This window comes from Pan paniscus, chromosome 15, assembly GCF_029289425.2.
Source record: "Pan paniscus chromosome 15, NHGRI_mPanPan1-v2.0_pri, whole genome shotgun sequence".
Classification (NCBI taxonomy): domain Eukaryota; kingdom Metazoa; phylum Chordata; class Mammalia; order Primates; family Hominidae; genus Pan; species Pan paniscus.
This window is the reverse complement of record NC_073264.2, coordinates 61,098,341-61,115,151: the sequence shown is the minus strand read 5'-3', so window position 1 is coordinate 61,115,151 and position 16,811 is coordinate 61,098,341. Positions and strand designations below refer to the sequence as shown.

At 33.4% G+C, this 16,811-nt stretch overlaps 1 protein-coding gene across 4 annotated transcripts in view; it reads right to left on the bottom strand.

Annotated features, from left to right (window-relative positions):
- LRRC9 (leucine rich repeat containing 9) overlaps nt 1–16,811 on the bottom strand; it is a 151,214-nt gene that overhangs the window by 87,173 nt on the left and 47,230 nt on the right. For all 4 annotated transcript variants that reach the window (XM_055097651.2, XM_055097652.1, XM_055097653.1 and 1 more), the window contains 5 exons: nt 15,125–15,257; nt 12,526–12,648; nt 11,755–11,870; nt 7,814–8,026; nt 4,657–4,776 (listed from right to left, as the gene is read on the bottom strand). In XM_055097651.2, coding sequence (XP_054953626.1) covers nt 4,657–4,776; nt 7,814–8,026; nt 11,755–11,870; nt 12,526–12,648; nt 15,125–15,257 — 705 coding nt within the window. The remainder of the gene's footprint in view (nt 1–4,656; nt 4,777–7,813; nt 8,027–11,754; nt 11,871–12,525; nt 12,649–15,124; nt 15,258–16,811) is intronic.

The window sequence follows — 16,811 nt, the reverse complement described above, 5'->3', positions numbered from 1 at the left end:
AGAGTAAGCATTACAAATTTTAAACAGTACATATAAACAACAGAAGAGGAAGATCTGTGAAGTTAGAAAAACTTTCCTGAACCCTACCTCATTTTAAAAGTTAAGAAAAACTAATTTCACTTACAAATGAGCAGAGAAAAGTACTGAGGTCAAATTCAAGACAAAGCTATGGTGGGAGTGTGGAGAGGGGGAAGACAGAGGTTAATATTGCTGGTAGCAAAAATGTACACCAGAAAAATATGCTCAAGAAGTATATCATGACTATTAACCTACCGTTTTAAAACAAACTAAAAGATGTTAAGAATGATATGAGACATAAAATAACAATATAAATCTGAATTACAAAAACGAAAAAAGTGTTTTAAAACGTGGAGTGAAAGGACCCAGAAACAATGAAATGAAATAATAAAATAATTTAAGAAATAAACACTAAATTAGTCATATCCAAGAGTGAATAAAAAATAGATAACACTTTTAAGAGAAATACAAGATGAAAAAGTGAAAAAAATTTAAGATAAGAAATGAATGAAGAGACAAAAAGGATTCAAGAGAAAGTGACAAATACTGATGATAAAGAAGATTTCACATATGGATAATGGGAGTCCCTGAAGAAGAAGACAACAGCAAGGAAACAGAAAAATTGATTTAAAAATTCAAATTTAAAACATCTTTCCTGAAAGAAAAAAAGATTTTAAACTATATATTGGAAGATCATACTGTGAATCTGAAAAAAAAAAACCCAGAACAACCAACACCAAGACAAATGCTAGTAAACTTATTAGACTTTAAAGAAAACTAAAAAAGTTATTTGGCCATCTAGAAGGAAGAAAAGCTTGTGACTTATAAAGGGTAAAAAAATCATACATTCTCATCAGACTTTCTACAACAATACTTTGTGATAGAAGAAAATGAAGTAACATTTAAGATGCCCCAAAAAAATAAATTGTGAGCCAAAGATTTTATATCTTGCAAAACCACCTTTCAAGTATAAAGGACATAGCTAAACTGTTATTAACATTCAGTAACTGAAGGGATATTATTCCTATGATCTATAATAGGATATATTTCAGACAATCAAAATGTTTAGAAAGATACCAAAATAAAGACTGGTGATGAGAAGTAAATATACAATTACCAATGAATTAAAAGGGAGAGTGTACAGAGCATAAGGCTACATGCGGTGACAATATAGTTATAGTATAATTATTTTAATTATTTTTTAAAATGGGGAAGAATGGGAAGAACATACACAAAATTTTTAGAAAATCTTTGCAGTAAATGATATTGATAATAGTATAAGTACTGTCATTATGACACTGTTGCGTGTACGACAGTAGATAAAACAACGAGTAATTATTAAATATTCTATCATCTTGTATCCTTAAGAATCAGGATTCTTGGTATGAGAAAAGTATATATATGTAAGTAATAGAGAAGAAGTTGAAAGCTTTGTGGTCTTGAACCTGAATTGGAAGTATAAAAAATTCATAAGGTTATTTATACACACACATGCGTGCGCGCATGCAACACACATGCACACATATATTCATATCCCTTCCAACAAGTTCAGTCCAGTTTCCAGTCAGTCATAATTTCTAATACCTAGAAATTATGACCAATTGGATTGTGTTTCTGAAGGACCACTTCTCTCTAAAAGAAACTAAGGTTTCTTGAAGACATGGCTGATACTGTGTCTGCAACAGAAAATATATAAGATGTGTATGGAACATCTTTTTATACCAATGTCAAATAAGCTATCAAAGGCCATTAGGGTCAAGGCAAAAGAAGTTAACTTTGAAAAGCTCCCACTGGTTAAAGATGAGACAATCTGAGCTTCAACCATGATAAAAATTACAATGGATTGAATATAATCAAATATTGTTAAGTCCCTGCATTCATACTGTTATTAAAACAAGAGTTGCTCACTTTGGGAAATGATAGGGAACAAATTCATTATCTTGAAAACTGGTGGATAAGCATCTATTCTGTACTTTCTATGTGAATGCTACCACTGGGAAATAAAATAATAGATAATGAGAAATGTCTCTTTGTAAAAGTATTCCAAATAATAAATGAAATAATGATAGAATTAGAATATCACCATTTTGTAATCCCCAATGGCATTAAGTAATAATGGCTTTTGGCATCACACAAGTGAGACAATAAGATATCATGTGTCTCCTACAGTCTTGTCAAACATTAGTTTTGCCAGAAAAATGGAACCTGGGTCTGATCCTATCTGTGGATCCACTTGCCAATTTGCAGGAAATATAGAAGATGGGAGGCATATAGCGATGTATCTTAAGTAAGCAAATCCCAGGCTGCTGGAAACTCTTTGGGTCGAATGGCTCAAGTATTTCTAGAGATAAACTATGAGAAATGGAAGGGAAATCTATCAATTAAAAGAGATTTAAAAGACAGAGTACAAAGAAGTTAAGGTTGATCTCTGGGTGGTGAGAATGTTTTGTTGTTGGCCTACATTTTCTGTTTTTATACAATGCATATAAACTTCCTCTGTAATGATAACAAGTTGTTACAAATAATGTAACTGGTTGCCAAAAGCAACAAAAAAAACGCAGTTACATTTTTTAAAAATGGCAAAACCAAACTATTGTGCTAGGGATGTACATTTGGGTGACAGAACTATCAGGAAAAAATCCAGGAAGACGATTACTACAGAGGTTAAGATAATGATTTCTTGTGGAGAGAGGAAGGCATGGGGCACATAGAAGAGGCTTTTGCCCTAGGTGGCAAAATTTTATTTCTTGATCTGGGTGCTGATTACAAGCATTTTCACCTTACAACAATGTACTAAGCCATATATATAGCATGCAATTCTCTGTATCTGTGTTTTATTTTATAATAAAAAGATGAAAAAATACACATAGACATCCATGTAGAGTTTCTCCTCTCTCTGGCCACCTCTAATATCCTTAGAGTCATTTTTAGAGACTCGACATTTGAAAGGTCTATAGCTAGCCACCTTTACTCATCCTAAAATTTGAAAATACCACTTTGGCATAAAACTTACCCAGTTCCCTTATCTGTAAAATGACTAAGGCAATAGTCATTTAACAAGTAGACTGTGAGGCTATGATAATGAAAATAATTTTTGTATTAAAGTTGAACATCACCACCACATGGCAAAATAAATGCTGGGCAGCTGGCTAAGCTCACTCTCTATCTAAGTGTCTTGAATGAGTTTACTCTTTAAATCTGTTCCTAAGCAAAATTATAATGACTGTCGTAATTTTGGAAGTGCTGGCAAATAAATAGAAAAAAATAAAAATAACAACAATCTACATACAGTCCTGAGACCTCTTTTAAAATACCTTTTTCCCGTAGTTGCATACTGAATCCAGACTCTCAGGGATTCTACTTACTTAAAAGGGCTTGGGCCTACCAAAAGAAAAAGGAAGTGAGTTTAACACTAAATCTAAACCTAATGCCAATAAGTAAAAGAAACAGCTCCCATTACAATGGTAGAAGAAATAATGTAAAGGCTTTGATATAGTAGCAAGGAGCTGGAATAAAGAATGAATAAGAGCTGAAAATGATGACATATTCTGAAGAGATAAGTGAGTGACCTGGAACCCATGTAAACAGGAGATGCTGGGTTGCAGTTCTGGAACCACATATGTAATTATTTTTGTTATATGATATATAACAAAATAAAAGCCAGACAATATCCATGCCTATGTGTACATGTGCATTCCTGTATTGTCCTATGATATACAAGAAGGCAAACACAAATTCAACAAGATCTATGCATGTGATATTCAGGTCAAAGGACAAGACAGAAAGAAAGAAATAATAACCTGGATGAACAGATGGGAGGAACTGACCATCTTAAGATGTGAAGTGGTGAACTACAAAATGAAAAAGAAATAGGGATTCATGAGAAAGAGAGAAAGAAGAGTGGGAAAACAAGAGTAGAAAAAAATGGAAATTACACCAAAGTACATTTTAAAAGCAAATTTGAGAAGTTATTTTAATATATTCATTTTAAAGTAGATAGAAATGAGATATGACCACTGGTACGGATTTGGTCTGCTAACAAAAGTTCAACCTAAGACCTGTTTTAGAGAAAGTAACATAATACAGTATATGTATTTAGGCTGATTTAGGCTGTATAATCTTTTAAATGGTAGATATGAAGCCATAATTACAAAAATAATTTATCCATTAATTATTTTATTTTACATTAATGTTTTCAAAAGGACAGCTCTTTTTTCAAATGCTTATTCCAATTTATCATTTGTCCTCTGACTTCATGATCTTTTTTCTGCACCAAAGTTTTTTCTTTTTATTTTATAGCTGTTCCTTTGAGAGCAGGCCTAACTCCTGGGCAGTGTGCCCAGAGTCAGCACAGTTTTTAAAAAATATTAAATTGGCAGAATAAATTTGAATATGTTCAAGGTGTACAATGTAATGATTTGATATAACTGTGTAATGATTACCACAATCAAATTAACACATCCATCACCACACTTGCTGTGCATCAGATACCTAGAACTTGTCTAATTTATAACTGAAAGTTTATACCCTTTGACCAATATCTCCCCATTTCCCCTAGCCCTTAGGCCCTGATAACCACCATTCTACTTTCTGCTTCTATGAGTTTCACTTTTTTAGATTCAAAGGAACAATTCTTACCAAGTGGTATACATCATCTAAACAGGTAAATTCATTAAAGCTAATGTTTAGTTTTCGAAGTCCTGTTAACTTGGAGAGATCTCTCAATTTACTCAAGCTGTTTCCATGTAGATTCAGACTCTGAAGTAAAATAAAATATACATTAAAAAATAATACAGGTTACATTCTACATCAAACTGAAGTGTGGATATGTAAAATGTTTAGAACAATTATTTGAGCCAATATACTACAAAATAAGAAAGCAGTTATTTTAAATAGCATTAAGAAACAGTCAATAAGAAAAAAATCTAATCTATGATGTTAAAAGATAAATAATTTGTAATAGTATCAGTAGACCTGGTTCTTGATTAATATGATTTCTCACTTGGTCTAAGTTTGTCAGCAATTGGCGTGAAATTCTTTTTAGAAAATAAATACATGTGTTAAGATACTTATTAGGGTAGATCTGTTTCTAAGGCTAACCAGTGAACAATGGAGACCCTAAAGATTTGGGGTATCAGGTAGGGTACCTCACACAAGAGAGATGGCAGGAAAATGTATGAGGGCACCGAACCAAAGAAGAAAAGCTGAGGGTGCTGAAGTAGGAGGACAGAAGGTCAAAGGAGGAGGTGGGAGATTGTTTAAGACAACACCTACATCAGAATTTGGCCCAGACTTTTCTTGTCCATTTCATTCTAGGCTATATAAAAACAAATATTATTACACATTTATACTAAAGGAGAGATCCTGATGCCTATATGTTTTTCTGTCTTTATACCATTATGAGTGGTATCAAGTAAAGACTGTATTTATGTATAGCTTGCAAAATAAACAAGGGCACAAGACAATGTATTAATGCAACTGACTGCAGTATCAAGTATCTATCTCCCAGCTATCTTCATTCACCACCACCATCTTATGCTTTATATTGTGGACATAACAAAATTCCTAGAAGGGAGAAACAATTAAATTTCTAATAGCTGTCAAAATTAGCTAAAATTGTTAAGGGCCAATTTATGCAGACTAGTGATTTTACAAGTCACATATGGGTATCATCCATGATATATTCTACAGAAACCTCACATTTAACATGTCCACAACTGATTTCATCTTCCCTATGTGTCTGATAAAGAGCTTCACTATCTAACATACTGTTGATCACCTGCTTTCCCTCTTTTCTTTATACATTTGACTGTAGAACTGTTTCTCAAACAGGCCACACCATTATATCACCACTATCAGTGCCTTAGCAGACTTAGGCAGTGGTAGTGGTGATGTAACGGTGCAGCTGGTTTTCTGGTTATCCAGTGAAGAAATGAATGGATTTTTTCCTTTGGATAGTGCAATAGTTTTCTACTGAATTTCCATACCACCAGTCTGATTTCAATTAATTCCATGCACAAGCTGTCAAAGTTAGGGTCTTTAAAGGGAGTCTGTTCCTTAAACAGAAGAATATAAACTTTTAAATTTTGGCTTCCAAAATCCATCCTAATTTGGCTACAACCTCATACTCTTCCAGCCCTGGCTTCCTGTGTCTTTCTTGAATTCCAACCTACATCTTTACCCTCCACCATTGTAACACTATATTCTAGGCATACTAAATTTTTCAGTGTTCCCTGAAGACATCTGGATCTTTCAAAACCATGTTTCTACAGTAAGAATATTTTCTCTCTCTGGAAGATGTAAACAACTAAATTTCTCATGTCCTTCAAAATCCACTCAAAGCTCACCTCTTTCTATAAATCTCTCCCAGTAACTCTGAGCTTCCTACATGTGTTCACATATCTATTTCCTCCACTAAATTGATGCTTTTGACTCAGGTAAACTAATTTCTTACTAAAATAGTAAATCTAGATATTATAGTGCAGAAATAATAATTTCTCAGTACTGGTCAGCCAGAAGATTGCTCTTATTATGCTGCACATTTACAGACACAGGACAGGGCCTCTGTTGCATAACTCTAGAGGCATCCTACTCCCCTTATCTTGTATTGAGTTCTATTCAGTTATATAATGAATGACACCCAGAGGGCACACTAAAGAGAATATAATGTGAATTTTGCCTTCTGGAGTTGTGCAATATTGCAATAGTAGAGTACAGAGAATCTGGTTGGAAGGCTGGGGTAATAGTCTAGGTCAGAAACTATAGTAGTTTGGATAGAGTGGTAGCAGCAGATCTGAAATGAACACATCTAAAAGTCAGACATAGAAGTAGGCCTACAGTAGAATTGTCTCGGCATAAAGTAAGTCACTTTAATAAGTAACCTGATTTCCGTTGATTAATTTTGTAAAGATCCCATATTCTATGTTGATTAATTCTAGAAGCTTATTTAAAACTTATCTGCCTTTATCTTATTAAAGAGAGCTGATTGGTTATTCAGGAATAAAATCCCTTGCTAATTGGAAGGCCACCTCAAATGGCTATTGAGCACTTGAAATGTGACTAGTCTTAATGTCCTCAGAGTGTAAAATATACTTCAGAATTAAGAGTCAGGATGAAATTACCTTATTAATGAATATTCATACTGGTTCCATGTTAACATGATAATAGTTTAGATATGCAGGTGCTATAGTTTCAATGTGTCCCCCAAAAGTTCATGTGTTGGAAACTTACTCCCTCTGCCTTCATGAATGGATTAATGTCACTTTCAGAGGAGTGGGTCTATTATCTCGGGAGTAAATTTGTTATAAAATCAGCTCTCTCTGGCTCTCTTGCTCTTGCCTTCTTGCCATGTGATGCCCACTGCCATTTTATGACACTGCAAGAGGCCCTCACCAGATGCAGGCACCATGCTCTTGGATGTCCCAGCCTCCAGAACGATGAGCTAAATAAATGTATTCTCTTTATAAATTACTCAGTCTGTGGTATTTTGTTATAGAAATAGAAAACAAACTAAGATATTTCAGTTAAAATGTATTATTAAAATTAATTTTACTTTTTAAAAAAGCTTTTAAAAACATAGCTACTAGAGAAGTAAAAATTACATATGTGGTTCACATTATATTACTACTAGGGAGCACTGATTTAATCCATGTAGAAAAAGAGAAATGGACGCTTTAGGTAGCATTGTACCTGGCATCATCAGACAGGCAGTTTAGTATCTTTTGACTTCATATGCTAGATTCTGATTCCAAATTCAAGATTCCTGTCTCAAAGCTGTATTCCTCACAATACTCACCACAATATGACTGTAAATGCTAGTCTTTGCAAGGGAAAGTATTGTTTTATCATCCAAACTAGTCAGTTTTGGTCGGGCCTTGATTCTGGGCTCCATTTTTATAACTTCATCATCAAATTTCAAATCCTTGGAAAATACTGATATTTCTGGGTTTTTTTTGCTTTCTTCTAGAATAACATTGTTGAATACAGAAAATAAAGAGGGTGCCTTGACCTAAAAAATGTATTAAAAACATTGCAAAATCAGTTGCTGTATTTATAATTTTGAAAAACAAACAAGCTATGTAGAAAAGATTAGTTGACATTTTTAGTTATACAGTCATATCTGTGATTATCAGAATCACATTAGGACATCTATGAGAGCAGATTAAAATTGTAGGCTATGCATGGTGTATCTATTCCCACCCACTGAACATTTCTTAAAACTGGCAGAAAATAATTTTAAAATATTTCATAACAGTGAAGAGGGTACCTACAAAAGCCTAGAAATTGTGACACATAAATCAGAAAGGACTGAACTGACAGGTAAATAGGATCAGAAATGTAACCTCTGGCTAAAAAATATGCAGGAGATAAACACTTTTAAAATCAGATCCAGAGAAACTTGAAAAAAGAGCAATTAGTTACCTTAATTATCAGGTAATTCAGTAATTATGGTAAGAATTGTGGATGAATGAGCAAGAGCCACATAAACAAACAGAACTGGCTCTAGAAAAAACCAGAATACTTCATCAGAGAATTTTTAAAAATCTAGGACAATAAAGTATCTATGATAAAAGAATAAGCTGCTATGGAAAAGAAAAGGACACACAGTTCAAAGCTAAAATAAAAACAATTATTAAAATAAAAATTTAGTAAATACCCTGAGAACCAAGTGGATATGGTAGCAGATCAAATTAGCAATGTGGAAGCTAAGATTGAGAAAATATTTCAAAACAAATAATTTAAAAATAGAGTATAAAATAGAAGAGAAAAAATTAAAAGGCATGAAGGATCAATTTGGAACACCCAATATTTAACTAATAGGGGTATTCCAGAGGGCCTAATAGAGAATGGAAGAGAAGAAATAACCAAGAAACTAGGAGAAGCAAACTTTCCAGAAAAGAAAGAATTGAATCATCACATCAAAAGAGCTCATAAAGCAGCAAGCAGGAGGATGATGGAACCAAGGTCTTTGCTGACATCATCGAATGGTCACAACTGCCAGGTATTGCCCATCTCTTGAGTTGTTATGTGAGTTAAATGAACTTCTATCTGTTTACTGTTTGTCTGGGTTTCTGTATCTTTTGCTAAACGCATACTTGACTAATATAATCCCATTCATTATAGCAATATGAAATATAAATGTCCAGAACTAAGCTTAACAAGAAATGTTGGAGACCTATATAAAGAAAACTGTAAGAGAGGACCTGAGTAAATGGAGTAGACAGATTATCATGTTCCTAGAACAAGAAGTCCAATACAGCAAAGTAGTCAGTTCACACCAAATTAAGTTTTAAATTCAATATAATTTCAATCATATTTTAATAGGATTTTAAAATAGAGCTTGACAAGCTATTCTAAATTTTATTTGGAAAAAGATACTGTTTAAGAATAGTCAAAAAAAAGTTTAAAAAGATGAGTGGGGACAGAGGAAGGGGATTTGCCCTATCACACATCAAGATATATGAAGTTTGTAATAACCAAAACAAATATGATAGTGATCCAAAATTAGATGAAAGAGTTCAATGGAACAGAATAGATTCATATAGACAGATTCCTCATATATGCAAATAATTTTAACAATAAAGGTTGTATTTTGAAATAGAGCAGAAAAGATAATGCCTAAGTAAGTATTTATTCATTTAAAAAAATTGACCACCTTTCTACCTCACACACCATAAAACAATTTCTAGATGGATTAAAAAAGCTAAAGGCTTTAAAACAAGTTATATAAGTATTGTAAGAAAATAAAGAATATTTATTACAGGCTTTTTGACATAAGACATAAAATTCAGAATCCATACAGGATAAGATTGAGAGAGCTGACCTCTTAAAAATTAACTTGTGAATTACAAATTAAAATGATGAGTTTTTCTTTTTTTTAATTTTATTATTATTATACTTTAAGTATTAGGGTACATGTGCACAATGTGCAGGTTAGTTACATATGTATACATGTGCCATGCTGGTGTGCTGCACCCATTAACTCGTCATTTAGCATTAGGTATATCTCCTAATGCTATCCCTTCCCCCTCCCCCCACCCCACAACAGTCCCCAGAGTGTGATATTCCCCTTCCTGTGTCCATGTGTTCTCATTGTTCAATTCCCACCTATGAGTGAGAACATGCGGTGTTTGGTTTTTTGTCCTTGCGATAGTTTACTGAGAATGATGATTTCCAATTTCATCCATGTCCCTACAAAGGACATGAACAAAATGATGAGTTTTTCTTTTCTTTTCTTTTCTTTTTTTTTTTTTTTTTTTGAGACGGAGTCTCGCTCTGTCGCCCAGGCTGGAATGCCGTGGCGTGATCTCTACTCACTGCAAGCTCTGCGTCCCGGGTTCACGCCATTCTCTTGCCTCAGCCTCCCGAGTAGCTGGGACTACAGGCGCCCGCCACCACGGCCGGCTAATTTTTTGTATTTTTAGTAGAGACGGGGATGGTTAGCCAGGATGGTCTCGATCCCCTGACCTCATGATCCGCCCGCCTTGGCCTCCCAAAGTGCTGGGATTACAGGCGTGAGCCACCGCGCCTGGCCGAGTTTTTCTTACAATTAAAATTAAAAGGCAAGTGACAGAAAATATTTGCAACATATATAAGATAAATGATTTTTAATTTTTTTAATTTTTAAAATTTTTTGTAGAGACAAGATCTCACTATGTTGCCCAGGCTGGTCTCAAACTCCTGGGCTCAAGCAATCCTCTCACCTTGAACTCCTGGGATTACAGGCATGAGCCACCATGCCTGGGCTAAGATAAAGTACTAAAATCCAGAATGTATGTAAGGATTTTCCCAATTAATACAAGAAAGACAGAGTTTAATAGAAAATGGTCAAAAGATATAACAGTTGGTTCGTACAACTCTAAATAATTTTAAGCATATGAAAGAATAAAATATATTGTTTTTTGCCCACCATAGTGGCCAAAAGAGACTGATAACATCTTGTGTTGGCAAATGTAATGAGACATGCACTGTCACACACACTTGGAAATTTGTAAAACAGTCAAGTCTTTGTGGAGAGAATTTGGCAAAATCTAACAAAATTTAAGATGCATATATCCTTTGACTCCCAAGTTTTCTACAAATCTATCCTGTAGAGAAACTTCCATATTTGTATAAGATACATCTACAATGATGTTCACTGAAATATTATTTTAAATAATAAATATGGACACAGTATATCAACAGGAGAATAGTTGAATAAATTAGTATTACTGAATAATATGCAGCCACCAAAATAATGAAATACCCATCTATATGTACTAAAGTGAAATATGTTCAAAACATATTGTTAAAGGCAAAAAAATCACAGAATACTTAGACCTTGTTTCTACTATGTCAAATGGTATCTGTTATTATATATGTAAATGCGTAGAAAAAGGATTGAAAGCAAACCCATAAAACTGTTAACAGTGGATTCCCTGGTGAAAGAGAATGGCAGTGAGGTTAAAGTGAGGGCACATTTTCATGTTTATTCTTCAATGTAGTTTCAATATATTTTGAATCTTCAAAGTAGACTGAATCTTTTCCAGTGGGAGTACAGCCATATATTAATCATTTGATTATCTGCCTAAAACATATTAGTTGACTTGTTTTGAAAATTAAGTTATTCACAAAATAACAATTATACACACATGCACATAATATAAACTTGACATAGCATTATTCGACTTCAAATTACTACTTTGTTCCCATTTAAGGAATTAGAATTAGTCTTTAAGAATATGTAACAATTCATACCATTGTAATATACTCAAATTCAACAACATATTCCGGCAAAACAAGGTCATGATCAAAGACAAACCACTTGCACTGCCGAACACTGCAATCACAGTTTCTTTGTCCCATGACAGAATCTAGAGTAAAAACAAAAACAAGCAAAGCAAACACATTTCCTCAAATTGAAACATACTTTTTCATTCTTACATAGTTTAATAAATAACAAACTCGATAAGTTGCAACAGTTATATTATTGAAGATTTTTTCTTTCATTTTTTAATAAATAACAAACTCAGTAAGTTGCAACAGTTATATTATTGAGGATTTTTTCTCTCATCCTTTCCACTCCAGCTTTTTAATTATATAAATACTTTTTAATTATATAAATCCTTTCACTACATAGACTAGTAGTGCTTAATTTTATTCATATCCTTTTCCTTTTCATACTTTTTCACTTTTCTATTCAATGTGTGGCCATGCAATTTTGACAAACGTATTTCTCTAAAATTCTTGTTAAAAGTTGGGTGGTTTTTTAATTCTTTGCAAATGAACACACACACACACACACACAAATACATAATTACATTAAAATTTGCCAGATTATCTACCCACACCCATATATAAATGTCTTTGAGGTAGGGAATATAAAAATTATTAGTGGCTAGTAACAGATTTTTGTAGAAAATTCTACACACTTTGTTAAGTAGAAATAAAATTGTGAGTATCCATATTAAACACAAACATTTTTCATTCAGAGAGATAAAACCACATTAATCTTTATGACAGACATACTTAGTAAATATTTCCGAGGAATGAACACTGAATTAACCATTGGATAGTTGGATTGACTGATGGATTCTTTTTCATGGGCCTGGACACTCTGGCCAAGGAAAACTTTTGTAATGAGGAGGATGCCTAAATATAAAAAAACAGAAGTAATTCTTAAGACTAATTAACTTTAATAATTTTCCAACATAACCTTCTTTATTGGCCCAAGACTAAACTGTATGTTCTGTAAAGGCAGAGATGCTGGCTCTCTTGTTTGCTACTGTACAGCGCATAGCACATTGCTCAATCCAAAATAGATGCTCAACAAATATTTGTTGAATACATGAAATAATTATAAAAGAGGTGTTGTGTGATTATATCAAGCAAAGCTTTACAGAAGAGGGAGAAGGAAAGAACACATCAATTCGGCAAGGTTTTTTAAGTAGTTAAAAATAAATTTTGGTTGTTGTTAACTGGGTAAAAGTTCAGTAGCACCTAGCACATAGCTTAGATGGTAGGAGGCACTCAATATATGTCTACTTAATGAATAGACATTTCATTTTCCTTTAGATTCTTAAGGATCCTTGGGATTCATTAAATCCTAAAGTCAAGAAACTAAAAACGTAATTTATAATCATAATACATAAAATGTTCAAATGAATTTTGTTTGTTTTTACTGTGTACGAGATATAAAATGTAAATTAGGAGAACCTAATTGTTTTGGAAAACATTCCAGAAGGATCTAGCAGAACATTGTGAGGCATTTCTTAATATGAAAATGGAGAAGAATGATAAAGAATAAAAGGTTTTTTCAAGTAAGGAGTTAAGGAGTTCTTTCTAGACTCAATAACCTGCTTAATTTTATAATTATTATTAACTGGATAAAAAACTGCAAAACACGTATCGTTTAGTTCAGAATGATTCATCTTAGCAATCTGGAACCTAGAATGTCATTCTTATAGAATTAAGTTAACCCAATTTCTGACTACCCAATCTTTAGTACAGTGGTCTCCAACCTTTTTGGCACCAGGGACTGGTTTCATGGAAGACAATTTTCCCCCAGACTGGGGATGGGAGGATGGTTTCAGGATGATTCAAGTGTATTATATTTATTGTGTACTTTATTTCTATTATTATTACATTGTAACATACAATGAAATAATTATATAACTCACCATAATGTAGAATCAGTGGGAGCCCTGAGTGTGTTTTCCTGCATCTAGATGGTCCCATCTGGGGGTGTTGGGAGACAAGTGACATATCATCAGGCATTAGGTTCTCATAAGGAGCGCACAACCCAGATCCCTCGCATGTGCGGTTCACAATAGGGTTTGCGCCCCTATAAGAATCGAATGCTGCCACTGATGTGACAGGAGGCGGAGCTCATGCGGTAATGCAAATGATGGGGAGTGGCTGCAAATACAGATGAAGCTTTGCTCACTTGCCCCCTGCTCACCTCCTGCTGTGTGGCCAGGTTCCTAACAGGCCACAAACTGCAACCAGTCTGTGGGCAGGGGTTGGAGACCCTGCTTTGGTAGGTCGGATGGTTGAGACTAAAGAATAGGTGTTCCTTACTCCCTGACCTGATCTATTCTCCATATTATACATTCTTTGGTACTACGCATTAATACTTCATGTTTATAGCTCCTATATGATAACTATGATTTTATATTTATTTATGTGATTATTAATATTTATAAGCACCATAAAGATGAAACTGTCTAGTTTGCATAGACTGTACCCCTTCCAGTGCCTAACACACATAAGCATTCAGAAAATACTTGTGGAACTAAAGAATGTATAGTGGAAGAGGGTGAGGCAAGAAGGACATGATGAGCTATAGTCTTTTTCCCCAGTCCATGGGTACCAGGGAGTCTCTCCCAGAAGTGTCCTATAAATTGGTTTGTGTACTTATATTTCTACATATTCAAGCTGCAAATGAAGTACTGGTAACTATGAATGAATTATCAAAAAATTATCTTATATAAGACAAGTTATAAAGCAATCCATACACTTTCCAATTTGTCTTTAGCTAATTTTAACTTAAACCCAGGTTTTCTTATCATCTTAAATTATGATGATTCAGGACAAACAAGGCCTATCTTCCGGAGTACTTTATATAATTATTATATAATTATCACATATATGGGCCAAATTCTTTTCTATTTCCTGTGAATTTGGTGTGTGTGTAGGTAGTATATATATATATATATACACACACACATATATATATGTGTGTATATATATATATATACTACATACACACACATAGTTTAGTTCAGCATATATATATATATGCTGTGACACATATATATATATGTGACACAACATAATGAACAAAAGCAGACTGTGAAAAATGTCCCTGAAAAGTTGAATTAAATATCTGAGTAACAAATGTTCCTCTTAATGCTGACATAATAATCACTCAGTAAGTATCTGTTAAAAGTGTGGCTAAATTAATGATGAGAAAGTCATGTATTACTACATTGGTAAATATGAAATAAAATGGTTTGAAGAACATCTCCTTGGTTGATAAAACCAAGTATCAGAAATGATATGAAAATAATTAATGAATTTGAAGACAGAACTTAAAAGTTCAGAAACATGGCATATTTGTATTTACCATGTCTGAAGAGCTCATGCTTAAGAGAGTTTTTCTTCTCATCTTTGTGCTTTTGCTGTAAAAATTCAATTCTGGGACACTCACTTATACTTAGACTGTTAGAAAGAATGATGGCTTCTTTTTTGAGAGGCAGCTGCAAAGAAAAAACAAAGTCTGAGTATTTTTATAAAATTGACAATACTTCGACTTCAATACAGAGGGTTTATTATTTTATTTTTATGTGTCTGGTCAAAGAAATCTGCAGGCCAGACTCACTGAAAATAAGTAGATAACCTTCAGGTGCAACTTCATTTGGCAAAACCGTTTATTTATCTTAAATTTATATGCAAATAGGTTAATAAAAGGTGATGCAGAACAAAAATTGTTCCTGGAAAAGCAGCCACAGTCAAGACTGATAAAACTATGTGGAGCAGGAGCAATAGCTTTCAATGAGTACTCCACTAGTAATCTTGCTAACTCCAAAAAGAAAATCTAATGGAAAGAGGTATTATATCAGTGAAGATTCTTGTTTATACTATAATTTTTGGGGCTAATAATCTACATTGTTTTCTAGAAACAAAACACTTTTCATGTGCTAACCCATGGAAATCCTAGTTTGTATTGTGACTAACTTTATTTCTTGAAAGTATTCTATCAGTAATGTTCACATTACTTGCTTGCTGTGAAAACAGCTCTAAAAACCAAAAATCTCTATTTTTAGATTTCAGTAGTAAGAAAACTAGAGCTAAAAGAGATTATACGATCTGTCCAAGGACAGAACTAGTAATTGGCAAAGTCATGATTTGAACTCAGGTGTATTTGTCCTTGTCACAATCTCAAAGGTTTGAAATTACTATTTGTTTAACATTAATAGCCAAATTATTTAGAATTATGTCTTATCTGTAAATGCCAAATTACTTATTTTTTTAATTGAAATCTGCAATCCAAAGACATTCTGAAAAAATAAATACAGTCAGCCCTCCACATCCACAGTTCCCACATCTGAGGATTCAACCAACCATGGATTGAAAATATTCAGGAAAAAAATGCAATACAAAATAATACAAATAGCAAACAATGCAGTATAACAACTATTTAAATAGTATTTACATTGCATTGTAAGTAGTCTAGAGGAGTTTTAGAGTACACAAGAGGATATGTGTAGGTTATATGCAAATACTGCACCATTTTATATAATGGACTTGTGTATTCACAGATTTTGGTATCTGCGTGAGTCCTGGAACCAATCCCCCAGAGATACTGATGGGTGAGTATACTCTAATAGGGCTTATCCAACCACAAATTCCACACCCCAGTAAGTAACCTTTTTAGACTTTCAATGAACATCACTAAATATCCATTCGATATAACCCACGTGCAGGGCATTGTAAGGCTACAGTGTAGTCGTGGTCCTCAGTTAAGAAAGGCAAATATAGAAACTATACATGATAATTTAAAAAATACAAGGCACCACAAGATGTGTCAAATAAGATATACTTTTTAACTGAAGGGATTAGGAAGGAGTTTATAGAGGCAATGAAATCATGGGTAGGCTTTGAAGATTGGACATAATTCAAATAATCAGAAATTTAAAAGGAAATTATATTTTAAGAGGAGGAAAACATGAAGGTATACAAATAGGTGTGATTGCTATCCATCCATCTGACATCAATTCCTTCACTAGATTTCTACTAAGAATCTACTCTAT